The 18367-nt window shown below is 52.1% G+C and overlaps 2 protein-coding genes across 7 annotated transcripts in view; one reads left to right on the forward strand and one right to left on the reverse strand.

Annotated features, from left to right (window-relative positions):
• Positions 1-118: 118 nt before the first annotated feature.
• On the forward strand, positions 119-12677 carry SMCR8 (SMCR8-C9orf72 complex subunit). The gene is made up of 2 exons (XM_055242018.2): positions 119-2804; positions 7302-12677. The coding sequence occupies exons 1-2, from the start codon at positions 445-447 to the stop codon at positions 7753-7755; spliced, it is 2814 nt and encodes a 937-aa protein (XP_055097993.1). The 5' UTR covers positions 119-444; the 3' UTR covers positions 7756-12677.
• SHMT1 (serine hydroxymethyltransferase 1) overlaps positions 12494-18367 on the reverse strand; it is a 35586-nt gene continuing 29712 nt past the window's right edge. For all 6 annotated transcript variants that reach the window (XM_055242036.2, XM_063617834.1, XM_063617835.1 and 3 more), the window contains 4 exons: positions 17788-17910; positions 15223-15339; positions 13895-14005; positions 12494-13537 (listed from right to left, as the gene is read on the reverse strand). In XM_055242036.2, coding sequence (XP_055098011.1) covers positions 13368-13537; positions 13895-14005; positions 15223-15339; positions 17788-17910 — 521 coding nt within the window. In that variant the 3' untranslated portion in view covers positions 12494-13367. The remainder of the gene's footprint in view (positions 13538-13894; positions 14006-15222; positions 15340-17787; positions 17911-18367) is intronic.

The following is an 18367-nucleotide window of genomic DNA, read 5'->3' on the forward strand; positions in this document are numbered from 1 at the left end:
TCCTAGGAGCCGCGACGGTTTCTGCCCTCGGGCAGTGAGGGGCGGCAGCGCTTGGCTGACCCCTGCGGCGTCCCCTAGCCTCACGTTAAGCCTGGTTCAGAGCGGGGGCTGTTGCTGTCGCGGTGGGTCCCAGGGAGTGCAGGTGATCTCGCTGCAGGTTTCTTGCGCTGGCGGCGCTCCCCGGAGGAAGAGAAGGGCAGTTGGGCCTGCGGCCTTGGCGTTCATGAGGCCTCCTTGAGCTCCGGAGGATCTACAACTCTGAGGGGGCGGCTAGAGTTCTTGTCCTCCGGTGTGTGAGAAGCAGCCTAGGACCCCGGGTTCGGGGAGTCGCAAAGAAGGCCATAAGGGCTTCACTTCCTTCTCCGGAGGCCTGCCTTCTGCGCGTCGATTAACACCGCATTCTTTCCCACTTCCTCTCAATGTTTGCTTCATATATCTGGAAATATGATCAGCGCCCCTGATGTAGTGGCCTTCACCAAAGAGGAAGAGTATGAAGAAGAGCCTTACAATGAGCCGGCCCTGCCTGAGGAGTACTCGGTGCCGCTCTTCCCCTTCGCCAGCCAGGGTGCTAACCCCTGGTCAAAACTGTCTGGGGCCAAGTTTTCGAGGGACTTCATTCTTATTTCCGAGTTCTCTGAGCAGGTGGGACCCCAACCCTTACTGACCATCCCCAATGACACCAAAGTTTTTGGCACTTTTGATCTCAATTACTTCTCCCTGCGTATCATGTCTGTGGATTACCAGGCTTCCTTCGTGGGCCATCCTCCTGGATCTGCCTACCCTAAGCTGAACTTCGTGGAGGACTCCAAGGTGGTGCTGGGAGATTCCAAGGAGGGAGCCTTTGCATACGTGCACCACCTTACCCTATATGACCTAGAGGCCCGTGGCTTCGTGAGGCCGTTTTGCATGGCATATATCTCTGCAGACCAGCATAAAATCATGCAGCAGTTCCAGGAGCTTTCAGCCGAATTTTCCAGAGCTTCTGAGTGCTTGAAGACTGGCAACAGGAAGGCATTTGCTGGGGAACTTGAAAAAAAGCTGAAAGACTTGGATTACACCAGGACAGTGCTACACACAGAAACGGAGATCCAGAAGAAAGCCAACGACAAAGGCTTTTACTCATCTCAGGCAATTGAGAAAGCCAATGAACTGGCCAGTGTGGAGAAGTCCATCATTGAACATCAAGATCTCCTGAAGCAGATCCGCTCATACCCTCATCGGAAGTTGAAGGGGCGTGATTTGTGTCCTGGTGAGATGGAGCACATCCAGGATCAGGCCAGCCAGGCATCCACTACCTCTAACCCTGATGAGTCTGCCGACACAGACGTTTACACCTGCAGACCAGCCTACACCCCAAAACTTATCAAAGCAAAGTCCACCAAGTGTTTTGACAAGAAGTTGAAGACCTTGGAGGAGCTCTGTGACACTGAATATTTCACTCAGACCCTGGCTCAGCTCAGCCACATTGAACACATGTTCAGAGGAGACCTGTGTTACCTCCTGACCAGTCAGATTGATAGAGCACTTCTAAAACAACAGCACATAACAAACTTTCTCTTTGAAGACTTTGTGGAGGTTGATGACAGGATGGTGGAGAAACAAGAAAGCATACCCTCTAAGCCCAGTCAAGACAGGCCACCTTCCAGGTCTCTAGAAGAATGCCCAATTCCTAAAGTGTTAATTAGTGTTGGTTCTTACAAGTCCAGTGTGGAATCTGTGTTGATCAAGATGGAACAGGAACTGGGAGATGAGGAGTACAAGGAAGTGGAAGTGACGGAGTTGAGCAGTTTCGACCCCCAGGAAAACTTGGACTACCTGGGTACGGATATGAAAGGGAGTATCAGCAGTGGTGAAAGCATTGAAGTTTTGGGCACGGAGAAATCCACCTCTGTGCTTTCTAAGTCCGACAGCCAGGCCAGCCTCACAGTACCATTGAGCCCCCAGGTGGTCCGGAGCAAAGCAGTCAGCCACAGGACCATCAGCGAGGACAGTATTGAGGTCCTCAGTACCTGCCCCTCTGAGGCCCTCATCCCTGATGACTTTAAGGCCAGCTACCCAAGTGCCATTAATGAAGAAGAATCATATCCAGATGGCAATGAGGGAGCCATCCACTTCCAGGCAAGCATCAGTCCTCCAGAACTGGGTGAGACAGAGGAAGGCAGCGTGGAAAACACCCTATCACAAATAGACTCTTCCTGCTGTATTGGGAAGGACAGCGATGGTCAGCTGGTGCCGCCCTCCACTCCAGCCCACACACACCCTGACGAGGATGGGGTGGTGAGCAGCCCCCCACAGCGCCATAGGCAGAAGGACCAGGGGTTCCATGTAGACTTTTCAATGGAAAATGCCAACCCTTCTTCCCGAGACAACAGTTGTGAAGGGTTTCCCGCTTATGAGCTGGACCCGAGCCACCTGCTGGCTAGCCGGGACGTCAGTAAGACCAGCCTGGACAACTACTCAGATACCACCAGCTACGTGAGCAGTGTAGCCTCTACCAGCCTGGACAGGATCCCCTCTGCTTATCCTGCCGGCCTGTCTTCCGATAGGCATAAAAAGAGGGCTGGCCAGAATGCCTTGAAATTCATCCGCCAGTACCCCTTTGCCCACCCAGCCATCTACTCCCTGCTCAGTGGGAGGACACTTGTGGTCCTGGGGGAAGATGAGGCCGTAGTCAGGAAGCTCGTGACTGCACTGGCTATCTTTGTCCCCAGCTATGGCTGCTACGCTAAGCCCGTGAAACATTGGGCCTCCTCCCCTTTGCACATTATGGATTTTCAGAAGTGGAAGCTTATTGGCTTGCAGAGGTAACTGGTTCCAGGTGGTGGGGAAGGGCGTTGGCCAGATAGGGAGGAGGCATACTGGTGTGGTGGAGCCAGAATCGGGAAGCCTGGCTTCTAGACAGGGCCCAGTTCCTACCACTGTGTTACTTTTGGCAAATCATCCCCCTCTCTGGTTTACATTTCCTTGTCTGTCATGTGAGGGGGTTGCATTTCCTAGGTGGTTGCCAATCCCTATCTGTCCCCCAGCTGTGTCAGAATTATTAGGGAAAGTTTTTATTTATTTTTTTTTTTTGCGACAAAGTCTCGCTCTTGTCCCCCAGGCTGGAGTGCAATGGCGCAATCTCGGCTCACTGCAACCTTGGCCTCCCGGGTTCAAGCGATTCTCCTGCCTCACCCTCCCGAGTAGCTGGGATTACAGGCACCTGCTACCACGCCCGGCTAACTTTTCTATTTTTAGTAGAGACAGAGTTTCACCATGTTGGCCAGGCTGGTCTGGAACTCCTGACCTCAGGTGATCTGCCTGCCTCGGCCTCCCAAAGTGCTGGGATTAGAGCTGTGAGCCACCGTGCCCGGCCGGAAAGTTTTTAAAATCATGGATTCCTGAGTCACAATCCCTCGAGGTTCTGATTCGGTTGGTGTGAGGTAAGACATGGAATTTATCTGTCGCCCTTGCCAGCCCGACTGCAGGGAGCATCCCTCTATAAAAGCAAAAGGCCCATCAGAAGGGACAGATGACTCTCGGGGAGAGGGTTAGGCTGCTGTCCCTGTAAGTGCTCCTTCAACCTTCAGAGCACGTGCAGATGTTGGGTGTTGGGAGCATCTGCCTCCGGCGTCCTACACAGGCGTGAGTTGCAGCGGGCAGGGGTGGGGAGCCCTGTACCCTGGAGGGTCCCCTGCGGGGCCAAATGGGAATGGGATGGGCTACAGCTCACCCAAAGAATTCCTGGGGGAGGTGAGCAGTAGACGCCATCTGAGGGTATCATCAGATGAAACTGTTGTGGGCTGTGGCGGTTAGCGGGAGCAGTGGGTGGTCTGGGTCAGGTCCTGGTGTGCCACCACTCACTGTCTGGATTCGGACCAGCCGTCTCATTCAGTCACCCAATCGTGTTGAACGCCTCTGAAGGGCTCCTGGGGCCCACCTGAGAGCCGTCGGAAGGGTCCACGTTTAGTGCATGTCCAAAAAGCACAGCACAGTGCACTGCTGGGCCCTGAGAAGCACTCAGAGGGTGGAACCGGCACCGACACAGGCAGGCAGACTGGGGCCTACCTGAAGCCCAGCTTTAAAAATCACGAGCAGGAGAGATGTCTTCGGTGGTTGTGACCTTCCTGTCCTTGGAGGTGTTGCGCTGCAGAGGCTCTGCACTCTGAGCATCACGGCCCAGAAGTGTCCCTCCTCATTCAGGCCCACTGCTCACATGATGGACTCTCTCTCAGGACTCTCACCTCCGAACACCAGTCTTGCTGGCCCTTGATTTTTTTCACTCTGCCTGGAAATGCTTGTAGATGGGTCAGCCATCTGTGGGGATAAGAGATGGCTAAATAACCAAGCTGGTATCCTGTCATTTGTGGGTTTTTTTGTTTTGTGTGTGTGTTTTTTTTTTTTTGGAGACAGAGTCTTGCTCTGTTGCCCAGGCTGGAGTGCAGTGATGTGATCTCGGCCAACTGCAGCCTCTGCCTCCTAGGCTCAGGTTATTCTTGTGCCTCAGCCTCTCCAGTAGCTGGGATTATAGGCGTGCGCCATCATGCCAGGCTAATTTTTGTATCTTTAGTAGAGACAGGGTTTCACCATGTTGGCCAGGCTGGTCTCAAATGATCGGCCCACCTCAGCCTCCCGAAGTGCTGGGATTACAGGCGTGAGCCCGACCCCACTGTCATTTTAAGTGAACACCAGGGGTCATCGTATTGCTTACTAAGCAGCAGTCACAAGCCCAGACTGAAAAGCAGAGCACAGTTCTGGCCGGAGAAAGTGCTAGCCTAGCGTGTGTCAGAGGCCCTGGGTTGAGTCCTGGCTTGACCACTTGCTAGCTAGGTGACCTTGCACAAACTGCCGCTTCACCCAGTCCTCTGTGCCCTCACTGGTGAAGAGGTGTCCTCCTGTGGCGGGCATGGGAAGTGCAATGTGAGGCTGCAGTTGGGGTGCCGTGTGCCTGGGGGCCAGAGACCCAAGGCTTGTCCCTTCCCGTGTCATCTGGCCTCCTGAGGAAGAACTTTATGGAAACAGAAGTGGAAGAACAGTTAGAATAGCCAGCTTCTTCCAAAAGAAGTGTTGTTACCATTGGGGCAGGTGTCAGAGCTGCATCAGGGGATGCTGGGCCTAGGAGCAGGTATCCCGGCAGAGATGGAGGGGCAAAAAGGTGGGAGGTGAGGCCTGGGTGCCCTGTGGCGGCAGCACCTGTGGAGCTGGATCTGCAGAGCTTGGGAGGTGTTTGACTCTGGCAGGCCCCGCTTTAGGGAGGTGAGGGTGAAGGCAGTAGAGAGCTGAGAAGGCAGTAGGTGAAGGCAATAGAGAGCTGAGAAAGAACACAGGGGCCACGCAGCATGGGTTGAGGAGAGCGTCTCATTGCCTTGATGAGCTTTCTTAGCTGTCAGCCACCTGCAGGCCCCAATTCTTCCACACCTGTGGGACGCATGTGGTCCATAGCCCAGTGCTGTCCCTATGGTCAGGATGCATGCAGTATGCATGGCCCGTCTCAGCTGTCCCATCTCTGTGACCTTGCTTTTGCCATGGTCTGCCACACCTTCCTCAGTCCCTAGAGCCCACGCTGCTTCTGAGGGCCAGCTCTGAGGCAACTCCACGAATCTCCCAGGTCTTCCCAACTACAGCCTCTTCCAGTGAGAATGAGACCTTGTCTCCCTTCATTTGCTGTACTTGTGCACATTTCTTCCCAATCAGACTGAGCTCATGTAGGACAAGAGTTCTAGGTCATTCTTCATTACACTGTTAGCTCCCAGGGCAATGCTGGGATGTTATAGATGCTCTGTAAATGATTGTTAAATATACAAGAAGATAAAACCCAGGAAGGAAAAAGTACTATGAGATTACCTTGGTCCCAAGTCACCGTCAGTCGTTTTTACACCATACCTGTCTGACGTAAACCCTAAATGTCCAGGCCCTACAGGGCAGTCCCTGCTGCTCTGGGGAAGCTGCTTCAGGAGGGTATTTAAGGAACCGTTCTCCTCACTGAGTGAACACTGGCTTTTCCTGGCTCTCATGTGCCAGGCATTTGGGGCATGAGACCAGATCAGATGCAGTTCCGGGACTCTAGAATCTTGGAGCTCCTTGTCCAATGGGGAGAAGCCAGTGAACAAACAGCAGTCACCCCACTGGTCAGTGCTACGCTAAAAGTAGTGACGGTGATGACACCAGCACCTACCGAGGGCCAGCATTGTCCTAAACACAACTCATTTTGTCTCCATAGCAACCCCATGAGGGATGTAATAGTAGTAACTGGCCTGTACAGTGGCTCGTGCCTGTAATCCCAAATCTTTGGGAGGCCAAGGCAGGAGGATCAGTTGAGCTCAGCAGTTCAAGACCAGCCTGGGAAACATAGCAAGCTTCTATCTCTACAAAAAATTATCTGGCTGTGGTGGCATACGCCTGTAGTACCAAATACTTGGGAGGCCAAGGTGGGAGGATTCCTTGGGCCCAGGAGGTGAAGGCTGCAGTGAGTCATGATCGTGCTACTGCAGTCCAGCCTGGGCAACAGAGCAAGACCCTGTCTCTAAATAAATAAATCAATAAAAACAGTAGGAACTGTTATCTCCATCTTATAGGTAAGGCTCAGAGAGGTTAATGAATTTGGCCAAGGTCACAGCAGGAAAGCAGCAGAGGATTGGGGAAGGCTGAATATGGTTTAAATTGAGCTAAGTACAAGAGGGAGAGGTTATTTTAGGCAGAAAGAAGGGTTTTTTGTTGTTGTTGTTGTTTTTTTATCGACAGAGTCTCTCTGTGTCGCCCAGGCTGGAGTGCAGTGGCACGATCTCGGCTCACTGCAAGCTCCGCCTCCTGGGTTCACACCATTCTCCTGCCTCAGCCGCCCAAGTAGCTGGGACTATAGGCACCCGCCACCACACCCGGCTAATTTTTTGTATTTTTGGTAGAGACGGGGTTTCACCGCGTTAGTAGCCAGGATGGTCTCGATCTCCTGACCTCGTGATCTGCCTGCCTCGGCCTCCCAAAGTGCTGGAATTACAGGCGTGAGCCACTACACCTGGCCTGAACAAAGAGGTTTGTAATTCTAAGGCCCCACTGAAAGCTTGCCATGGCTCCAAAAGAGTCCATTCAGCAGGAATCGGACCACAAAGGGCTTTGTGGGCCACCCAACGTGTTTTTGACCTTGGTCATAAGAGTGGTGAGGAGCCCTTTGACGATTATGATGATCAGATTTGTCTTCCAGGAAGAGCCAGTGCATGCTGGCTAGGTGGATGCTGGCCTAGGGACAGGAGGCCTCACCTCCCAAGCTTCTGCCTCCACTTTCCCGGCCCTTGCCCTTCCTCCTGACCTTGGCCTGTCTGTTTCAGAGTGGCCTCCCCTGCCGGTGCCGGTACCCTCCACGCCCTGAGCCGCTACAGCCGCTACACGAGCATCCTGGACCTTGACAACAAAACCCTGCGCTGTCCCCTTTACAGAGGTACCCTGGTGCCCCGCCTGGCAGACCACCGCACACAGATCAAACGGGGCAGCACCTACTACCTGCATGTCCAGAGCATGCTCACCCAGCTCTGTTCCAAGGCCTTCCTCTACACCTTCTGCCACCACCTACACCTGCCTACCCACGACAAGGAGACAGAGGAGCTGGTAGCCAGCCGCCAGGCGAGCTTCCTAAAGCTGACCCTGGGTCTGGTGCATGAGGATGTCAGGGTGGTCCAATACCTGGCTGAGCTGCTGAAGCTGCACTACATGCGGGAATCTCCAGGGACCAGCCACCCTATGCTCAGGTTTGACTATGTCCCCAGCTTTTTGTATAAAATCTGAGGTCGGTCCCAGACATTGTGACCAAGACCTGTGACTCAGGGTATGGGGAGGGGAGGGGTTGGCATGACCAAACAGTTGCCTGAGCTGGACTGTTTAGGTTTCTGGTGTCTGGCAGCATGGTTCCCACGTGGCTCCTAGTAGTTTTCAAGTTGGACATGGGCAGAAGTGGAGCCTGGCTCCCTCTAAAGGCGTCTGAAGGGATGGTGACAGCTACATTCGGCTCCCTGGTGAAGAGCGGCCCCTAGATGTGGAGGGGGCCTTGGTTTTCTGAGGACTGGCAGCCAGGGCAGAAGGGAAGCCACCAGTCCCTTGGTGGGGCAGGGTGAGGGCAGGAAGGCCAAAGCCTGATGGGAGGAGCACACTGTCCACATTCAGCATTGCCGGACACTTGAGTGGCAAAACGAGCGAGGGTGACAGCCGGGTAACTGTTGTGGTTTGGTAGAAAACAGGAGGGCAGAACACCCATCTCCTCCTTCAGACCCAGATGCAGCCCTTTATTTGCCTCCTGGAGCCCACTGTCCCAGGGGAGGCCCTGGACCATCCAGTGGGGGTGAGAAAGGCTGCCACCCTTTGGGTCGTGGGAAACATGCAACCTTGGCCTCAGGGCCACAGAGCGTGAGCAGCACCCTGTCCCGTGTCCTCACCACCTTTACCTGGGAGAGAAGTGCCTGTGAGCGGGCTTTGGGACTCACTCCCTACACTCTTTCGCCAGGAACGAGCAGAGTGTTCAGTAGTCCCAGTGTGAAGCAGGCACAAGTGACCAAAGCCAATGGTGAGGACCACCGTGGGGGCTGGAGAGCACAGCAGGCAGAGCAGGGCTGAGGCGCCATGAGGCCATCACCACCATGCAAGGGAGGAGCAGCCAGCAGCTCTCCTGGGTGGCCCACCAGCTCCTGCCTGCCAGAGCGCATGAGCACTGACCTTCCTCGTGGGGAAGGTCTGCAGACCCGTGTGAACATGGCAGAGGCTACACTCCAGCTCCCATCCACATAAACCTTTGCAACCACTTCACTACCTCTCACTGGGTCTCGTGGGCATGGGACAGCACGGTTCTGTTTAGTCAGCTGGTGCAGGTGGTCGGCCCAGCCGATGAGAACTCAAATAGCATGGATTTCCTGGATGAGCTACCATGTGGCGCTCTTCAGGTTCTGCACCTCAGTCACCTCAGCTCACGGCCGTCCCCAGTTGAGTCCCCCTTCTGAGGATAAGTTTGAGACTGGGAAGGAGACACCCCTTGGTTCCGTCAGCACCTATCCCACTGATAGTGATCCCCTGGCCTCCCCGAGCCTCTTTAGGCAATGGCCACTGGTTTGTAGACAGAGCGTTTCTTGGCAGCCTTGAAAATTTTATTCCCTAAGTGGGGACAGCTCTGGGTATTACTGCTTCTTTAATTTGTTCCACAAAAATTGTGCTGAAATGGACCTGAATCAGCCCTGGGTGTGCTTCTGTTGGCGCCTGCTGCTGAGGCCCAGCCTGCCCATGGGCCTGTAGTACACCCTCGAGGTCATCACGGAGCCAGCCAGCTTCTCTTCTCATCAAGGAGGCAGAGACCCCTGGTGGAAGCCAAGAGTGACCAAAGAGGGCTTGCATTAGGTCACTCCAGTGGTTCCCTCCTTGTCCAAGTCCTCATTGTAAGGGCAGAGGTGTTTGATTTTGCTCCTGGGGCTGCGATGGACAACCTTTTGTGGCAGATGGCGCTGCCTACATCTCATTGGTTCTCTGTACCTGTGCCCGTTGCGCATGTTCACAGACAGGAGAGTCGCCAGCAATACCTTGGCAGCCTTTAAATGTGAAACGTCTGTTACTTGGGCTGGAGGCACAGGCTGTGCAGGGAGCCTGCTTCTAATCGTGGGCTCCCTTATCTGTTACGGTTCCCTCCCCTCCTGTTCTAGATGCTGATTTGTTTTCTCACTGGCTGGTTAATTGCTGTCTACTTAGGCCTCCAAGGCCATAACTGTGCAAACATTTTATCTGAGAAGGAAGGTAGGTCAGAAAGTGATCATTGGCACCACCACTGTGGCATTCCTGTCACACCAACACAGAAATTCACAGCTCATACTCTTCTCACCTGGGAAACTTGGGAAGGGCTGATGAGTTTGGGGCAGATCCTGAATTGCAGCCACACTTGGCCTTCTAGAAGCTGAAGCTGTGCACTCAAGTGGTCCTAAGTAGAAGTCCACTTGAGGTATTTGCTGGGACACACCCTCAAGGGTGGTTCACAAGGTCCTGAGACCTAAGGCAAAAGGCTGCTGGGGCATGAACAGAACAGACTGTCTCAGGGGCAGCCATAGAAGTGGCAAGCAGGGCTGGTCTCCCTCAAGGTAGTTCTTCATTAAGATGGCTTCGTGACTAGTGTTTAGCTCCCAGATTTATATTTGGGTTAAAAACTAACTTTTCAATGTGGCAATTTCAAATGATTACTTGATGCAAAGTATGTTTCCTTTCAAAGGGATCTTGAAGTGGTACCATGACTGAGTCATAACTTGGGCAGACGCAGTTAACACTGGGAAGCCCTGCCCCTCCCTATGCCCCTTTCACTGTGGGGAACTGAAACCTACTCTGAGTCTCACATCTCTAAACCTCAGTGGTGAGACCTATGCAGTGGGACTAATCTCATCAAGAATTTTCAGTTGAGGCCGGGTGCAGTGGCTGACGCCTGTAATCCCAACACTTTGGGAGACCAAGGTGGGAGGATCACCTGAGGTCAGGAGTTCAAGACCAGCCTGGCCAACATGGTGAAACCCCATCTCTACTAAAAATACAAAAAAAAGTTAGCCAGGTCTGGTGGTGCATGCCTGTAATCCCACTTACTCGGGAGACTGAGGTAGGAGAATCACTTGAACCCAGGAGGCAGAAGTTGCAGTGAGCTGAGATAGCGCCACTGCACTCCAGCCTGGGCAACAAGAGCGAAAACTCCGTCTCAAAAAAAAAAAAGAATTTTCATTTGCGGTATTCTTCCAGTAGAAGGTTAATAAGTTTTTAATGAAACCATTAGAAATAACACTTTCCAGAAAATAGATGACATCAGTGCCCCTTGCTACTTTCTCAGTCCTCACTATTGCTTTTGAGGGCCCAGGTACCGAAACTCGTTGTCTTGAGTTTTGTGTCAGCTTTTCCTCCAGTCCATTATTCCCCTCCCTAGTTTCTGAAGCAGTCTAGGTTAAACTAGCCAGGTGGGTAGTTGTGGACTGGTGATTTTCAAAAGCCCCACTTTAGAGATCAGGTCACAGCTTTTTATATCGCACAGGACACATCAGCCTGAGCCGCTGCCTCACGCCTGTTTCCCCAGGAACCTCACTCCTTTGGTGGAACCTTGGGATTTTAGAAATTGTGGCTTTTCCATACCTCATTTACTCCAACAGTTGAAGTTACACACATTGCTCCCGAATTTGGAAATAGACCACAGTACCTTACCTTTCATTCCCCATCTGGCCTTTACCTTCTTTGCTTCAGTGGTTGAAAACAGTTGCCATATTCAGAGTATAGTAGATTTCAACCTCACACAAATGACAAGTCCCATTTCACAATCCTAGGAAGGCCCACCAATTTCATTTCTGTGCCAGGGCGGCTGCAGTTGGAGGCCGAAGGCAGCCCTCTGCTCACTGAATGTCTTGCATGTGCTGACTGCTGCCAGCAGCGCTGAACATGCCCCGCCGCCCAGGCCCAGCACTGCATGTTGGGTCAGCGTCTGGTGCTGCTGTCACATCTTTGTCTGCATAGCCAGTAGGACTGCCTCAGCCAGGGGGTTTATCAGAAGGTGTGCAAGGCCTCTGGGGGAACTGAGCCCCTATAGTGGGCAGTCTCCTTTACCTTCCCACCTCCCTGAAAAGCACAGAAGACAGTGCCTTGGTTTGTGTTTTGAAGCAAACCAGCCAGCTTTCTGGCTTTGCCCCAATACTGTGATGGAACATAATAAAACTGGAGATACAGTTTTAACACTGCAAAAAGGAAAAAACATCAAGTTTCTACTTCTGGCTGGAAAGCAAAACCAATCTCAGCTGACAAGGCTGGGCAAACTAAGTTTTCCTGAGCCCATTTTCCTTCGAGCCCTGACCTAGCCTGGCCTTACCTCATTAAGGTTTGGTTAAAGCAGTGGAAAGGAGAGAAGGCAGGGGTGGATGGGGGTGTGGGGAGGGGATGAGCACTCTGCAGCCGATTAATCTGTTGGTAGGGGCCCAGCTTCTTGGGAGTGCTTATTCAGCCCAAGAGTGGAGGCTGTATACAGCGAGCCCTGGAGATGGCAGCTTGTCTCCAGCTGGGGAGGGGTCAGGCCCCTGAATTGAAGACCACTTTGGTAGCAGAAATGTAGGGACTGCTGAGTCACCCACGACTCACGGATTCTGCAGCAGCTGCTCCACCCACAATAAAGCAAATGCCAACAGGCTAGACCCCAGATTGCAGGGGCCGCCACCTACAAGGTGGGACCACAGGCTGCCTCACCGGGATTGTCTGCCACTAAATAGCTGGAGTCACAGATTGAGATAAATGCCACCTTCAAGGTTGCAGTGAAAAGCATAGTCCTATGTGATGAATTCATATGTGTTATTTTTTAAAAAGCTATTTTATTACTGCATGTTCCCGTCCCGTCTTGTGAATGTGAGTCCCCGCCACCACGTGAGCTGCAGTCGTTGCAGCAGCTGGTGCAGGAGTGCGGCTGTTGCGTGTGTGATAGCATCTCATAGGTGTTGCTGCACAAGAGTTAACCAGAGTCAATGCCAAACACATAGTATGAGAAGTGTACTTTTTAAGAAATTAATTTATTTGAGTTCAAATATTTTTGAAATATAAAAATTGGTTGTATTTTTTAAAGCTATAATTCTTGTAGACATTCTGTGGTTAAAAATTTGATTGTGCTTATTAAAAATGGTCATCTACGTTTTGCACTTCAGCTACGTGAAAATAAAGTTTCTTTGGGAAGGTGACATTTGGCTTCCTGATGACAGGAGTTGGTTATCTCAGGTGGAACAGGAAAGCCTGGTTGATTCTCACACCAGGATGGGACTGGGACTTCCCAGGATGGAGGGAGGAGACCATTTCTACACCATACTTTGAGCTACTGACAGCAAAACCCTCCCACCATACTGGGTGCATCTTGTGTGCACCTGGCTAACATACACTTCTCATTTACAGCAGAAGCTTCAGAGGCGAAGTCAGTTCTCCTTTGGCATGCCACTGGATAACAAGATAGTGAGAGGGGCAGTGTGTACAAGCTGTGGACATGGGCATTTCCTCTCTGTTGCAGCAAGGCGGAGGAAAGCTCAGGGAGAGTAAAATGCTAGAATCTTTCTAATAGCTTTGCCCTACACCATGGTCTAAATGATTATGGCCAAGTGGCTACATAGTATTTTATTTTTCTAGAATTATATCCAGCTGTGAGAAAGCCAGGCTCAAATTTAAATCCTTTAATAACCTGTCCCAGAATTACTAACAATGAGACTTAAACAAATTTTGATTTGTGAAGAAAACATGAAAAAAGTCCAAAAGAAACCCCCTCAAAGGGCCCAAGTGTCAACGGTTCCCCTTTGGAGCAGCTCATCCATCTCTCAAGTGGGGGTCCTCCGGCAGGCAGCTTCCTCTGTGGCGCCAGGCGGGTCCAGAGTGGGCCGGCTCCTTTAGAAGTCAGGCAGGCCAGGCAGAGGGAAGAGAGAGGCGAAGCTCTCAACGTCCTCCCGGAGAGCCTGCACGGCCCCCTGGTACTTATCCCCTGCCAGACTCTCCTTGAACTCCTTCAGGGTGGCTCTGACACCAGTGTCGCTCTGGATCTGCAGGGTCAGCTCTATCCCTGTGCCACAAGACACAAGTGAGTCACCCCACACTACACACCAAAGGGGGTGCAATGACTGGGGGCCGAGGCACAACTGCCAGAATGTCCCTCAGCTGGGGAGTGCAGCAGGGCACAAGGTCTCCATGCTTACCTCAATTACTCTCGGATGCACCCACCCTTGGACAGATGTCCTGGGCAGCCCAAATTTATAAACCTCTCAGACAAGGTGATTTACGTGTTTTTTTGCTGTCTCCCACCCCAACACTCAGCCTTGGTGCAGAATTGTCTTTCAGTGGCAGGGTCTCAGCTATTCATCACAATCAGAAACTAAATATACACAATAAGATGTGGCAACTTCCAAAATGTTATCCTTACCTCTGTGAATAAAGTGGGCTACTTTTTGGAAGTCTTTTTCCAAAAGTCCGCGGGACGTCAGTGCTGGGGTCCCCAGCCGCAGTCCACTGGGCCGCAGAGCGCTTCTGTCACCTACAAGATAAACGGGGCTCTGTCCCTAAGTCATCTGTCACCTACAAGATAAACAGGGCTCTGTCCCAAAGTCACATTGTCACCACTGTGATGGTGGTGCATTTAAAAAGGGACATGTGGGCAAAAGAGAACTGGCCTGAGGATACTGGCTGTCTCTAGCAAGGAGTACAACTGATTCAGAAACTAAAGTAGAAACCAAGGCACAAGGAGGCACAACCACGTTTTGGCCACTCTGAGTTAATTACTAGCATACAAAGTGGTCTGATTTGCCCCTTGCTCCTAAAAATGAGGGTAACATCTGTCTGGGTCTGAGATGCGTCATCAATATTTTGTTAACGGGTACCGACAGAGAAATGCAGCCTCTGGATTCCAGAGGCCCTGATCTCCCTCATCTAATGAATGTACCACCTCCAACAGCTCTACATCAATCTCTTTGCCCCCTGGCAGGGTCAGGGCCAAGTACAAAGGCACAGCCAAGAGACAGCCAAGGTATGGTCCCTGCCCCCGCTCCATTTTTTTGTTTGTTTGTTTTTGTTTTTTTGAGACGGAGTCTCACTCTGTCGCCTAAGCTGGAGTGCAATGGCGCGATCTCGGCTCAGTGCAGCCTCTGCCTCCTGGGTTCAAGCGATTCTTCTGCCTCAGCCTCCTGAGTAGCTGGGACTGTGGTGCGTGCCACCACGGCATTTTTAGTAGAGATGGGGTTTCACCGCGTTAGCCTTCTCAATCTCCTGACCTCGTGATCCACCTACCTCGGCCTCCCAAAGTGCTGGGATTACAGGTGTGAACCACTGCGCCCAGCCCAGTTTTTTTTTTTTTTTTTTTTAGACAGAGTCTCATTCTGTTGCCCAGGCTGGAGTGCAGTGGTACAATGTCCACTCACTGCAACCTCTGCCTCCTGGGTTCAAGTGACTCTTCTGCCTCAGCCTCCTGAGTAGCTGGGATTACGGGCATGCACCACCATGCCCAGCTAATTTTTCTATTTTTAGTAGAGACAGGGCTTTAACATTTTGGCCAGGCTGGTCTCGGATTCCTGACCTCAAGTGATCCGCCTGCCTCGGCCTCCCAAAGTGCTGGGATTACAGGCCACCGTGCCCAGCCCCTACTCCAGTTTTTATCTGAGGTCTATCCCCAGAGCCAATATCTTCATCAGCTACAACTTTGGCCAGAAGAAATGCAGATGGGAGAGGAGTGAAGGAGAAGGCAAGGATGAGTCTCACCTGGACAGGTGTTCTTGTTGCAGGCAATAGAACAGGCTTCTAGCACCTTCTCAGCCCTTCCACCATCTGTGCCTTTGGAACGGAGATCCACGAGGATCAAATGGTTGTCAGAACCACCTGGAAACAAAGTTGGACACGTAGAAATGTAGGCTAATTCTATGCCGTGAAGGAATCTGAGAAATGAAGGCAAGGACAAAGGTGGCCAAAGCAGATGAGGTCAGGAAGGTGAGCACCCCCACCACATGGCCTGGGATTCTAATCCCCACGAGAGATGCCTGTGCCTAAGAATGTGAAAGGAAGGACAGAGCACTTTTGAAAGGGGTAACTGATCATACAGCAGAGGGCCTGACACTCCCATGGGGAAGGGACAGCTTCCTCAGGCTGCTCCTGGCTTGTTTTCTCTGACAAGTTGCTTGGGTAATTCCCTAACATTGATGGTAAAGGCTCCCCCGAAGGCAGCACGAGTATTGAGCAGTGGTTCAATTTACTTTGGGGAATAAGGGGCATGCTCACAGAGCACATTAGGTGCCAGACAATGCAGCCTGTTGTAGGTTTTTCCCGCATCCCGTGAGGCTGATGGTATTATCAAAGTGGTAAGGTGACAACAGCAAGGCTAACTGAGTTTTCTGGACCTGGCCCGAGGTCACACAGGAGGATCCTTCCACTTTGAACCTTCATTAAGCTGGGGTATTGCCTTGGGTGCTGACAGCACTAGGGCCTCTGCTTCTGGGCTGTGTTGCGGGGATCCCTTTCAAGATGCGGGTGAGCTAGGGCTCCAGCTTGGCTTTGCAGCCCCCCAGCTGTGCCCACCCACTTGCCATGTGGCTTTAGGCAGGCAGCTCAACATTGTGAAACCTCAGATGCCCATTTGTAACAAAAAGACCAATAATTCACAGGGCTGTCATGAGGTTTAAGTAAGATACTGGACATAGTGCTTCTCATAGCACCAGGCACCAAAGAGGGCATTCGCAAGCAATATCTGTTTCAACCGTGTGCACTGGGTCCTCAGATGGCAGAGTGACAATGACAAAGTCACCAGGGAGGGGGCAGGTCCATGCCATGAGATGCCCATGGTGACAGGGACTGGCCTAAACCCTCACAACTCCAAGGTTGGCTCCCAGACCAGCATCACCCAAGGCCTGGTCAGAATCTGCATTGCACCAACAGCCCCAGGGGTGGTGTGCACATCCAAGTTTAAGAAACAGGGACCTAAAGCAGTGGTCCCCAACCTTTTTGGCACCAGGAACTGGTTATGTGGAAGACAGTTTTTCCACGGATGGCATCGGGGGATGGTTTTGGGATGAAACTTCCACTTCAAATCGTCGGGCATTAGATTCTCATAAGGATGCAGGTATAATCAGAAGGAAAAAAAGATAGTTTCTCGAAAGTGTCTAGGCCCAACCTGGATCCCTCACATGTGCAGTTCAAAACAGGGTTCAGCTCCTATGAGAATCTAATGCTGCCACTGATCTGACAGGAGGCGGAGCTCAGGTGGCAATGCTCTGGGCCCAGCTCACTTCCTGCTGTGCGGCCGGGTTCCTAACAGACCACAAACCAGTACTAGTCCGTGGCCTGGAGGTTGGGGACTCCTGAGCTAAAGCAGTCCGCACGAGGACTTCTTGAGCTTTATTATTTGAAGACATGGAGGATGAAGGGAGAACAGAAAGTAAGTGAAGTAGAACATAAAAGAGGATGCGGCTGGTACTGCTGAGGAGACAGCACTGGCCCAGCCTTCTCAGGCACTGCCACACATGCAGGATTGGGTGGGAGTCCCAATCCTTAGACCAGGGGGCCTGTAATCCCTGTAAAGGGCAAAGGACACGGTGCAGAGAGTGGGCACTTGGGTCTACACACAGCAGGACCCATATTCCTGGACCACACCACTGCTAGCACAATCGGCAGTCTTGTGGGACTAGGTATAAAATCGCCCTTCCTCAGAAGGACTGAGTATGCTGCCTGCCAAAAAAATGCGTTCTCCCCGTGGAAAGCTGCTGTGACTGTGAGGTGGATGGCACCCCAGAGTGGGACCCTGACCTGGGAAGTCCATCTCATTCACAGCCCATCAGCTCCAGAATGTACAGATCCAAGCAAACATGGCTATAGCAAGCCAACTTCCCAGGAACATGCAGCAAACTGGGAGGGGAGAGCCCCTGCACCCTCAGTTCAGCGGGGTGAGAGAAGACACTCCCATGGCACAGTGCAAGGCATCACCACACAGTCCTGGCTCTGCCACCTACCAGTTGTGTGACCACTACAGCCCAACCTCTCAGTTGAGCCTCAGGTCATCCTCCTGCAAAGCTGTTCTGAGGACAAGCAGCCCTTATGCTGGTGACCAATGGCAACTACTATTCCCATCATCTGTGGCTCACCCCAGGGGACGGCTCGCTGGTCTGAGGCAGGGTGAGGCTTTCCAGCTGGAGGCGAGGCTGACCTCCTCCCAGGGTGGGCCCCAGTCATTGCAGCTGCTGCAGCAGAGCCTGGGCCACATCCTGGTTGCACAAACTGAGAAGCAAGCCTTAATGCAACCACAAGAACAGGCCTGCCGAACACCATCTGTGTCTGTACCTGTGACTATTTTGTAGCCCAGCTCCGTCAGTGCCTCAGACAGAGCCCTGCAGTTGGCCACCACCTGGTGTTGATAAACTTTAAATTCCAGAGTCATAGCTTGCTTCAGTGCCACAGCAACCCCTGGACAGGAAGAGACAATGGGTCAGGAGGCTAGGATAGAATCACACACAGATGATGAGTCAAACAACATTCCTGTTTTTATTCAAGCTTCCTTGCTTCTCAATGTCACCCCTTGCTTTTGGGTTGGATTACATTTTCCTCCAAAATGATATATTTTAAAAAATTATTTATTATTATTATTTTTTTGAGATGGAGTTTCACTCTTGTTGCCCAGGCTGGAGTGCAGTGGTATGATCTCGGCTCACTGCAACCTCTGCCTCCCAGGTTCAAGTGATTCTGCTGCCTCAGCCTCCCGAACAGCTGGGACTACAGGCACATGCCACCATGCCCAGCTAATTTTTGTTGGTATTTTTAGTAGAGGCAGGGTTTCACTATATTGGCCAGGCTGGTCTTGAACTCCTGACCTCAAGTGATCCGCCTGCCTTGGCCTCCCCAAGTGCTGGGATTACAGGCATGC

Source organism: Symphalangus syndactylus, chromosome 14 (assembly GCF_028878055.3).
Source record: "Symphalangus syndactylus isolate Jambi chromosome 14, NHGRI_mSymSyn1-v2.1_pri, whole genome shotgun sequence".
Taxonomy (NCBI): domain Eukaryota; kingdom Metazoa; phylum Chordata; class Mammalia; order Primates; family Hylobatidae; genus Symphalangus; species Symphalangus syndactylus.

Bases quoted from the DNA above. Each gene is read 5' to 3' on its own strand.
- SMCR8 (XM_055242018.2), top strand. From the start codon at position 445: ATGATCAGCGCCCCTGATGTAGTGGCCTTCACCAAAGAGGAAGAGTAT. The intron at 2,805-7,301 runs GTAACTGGTTCC...TGTCTGTTTCAG, and splicing joins AAGCTTATTGGCTTGCAGAG to AGTGGCCTCCCCTGCCGGTG.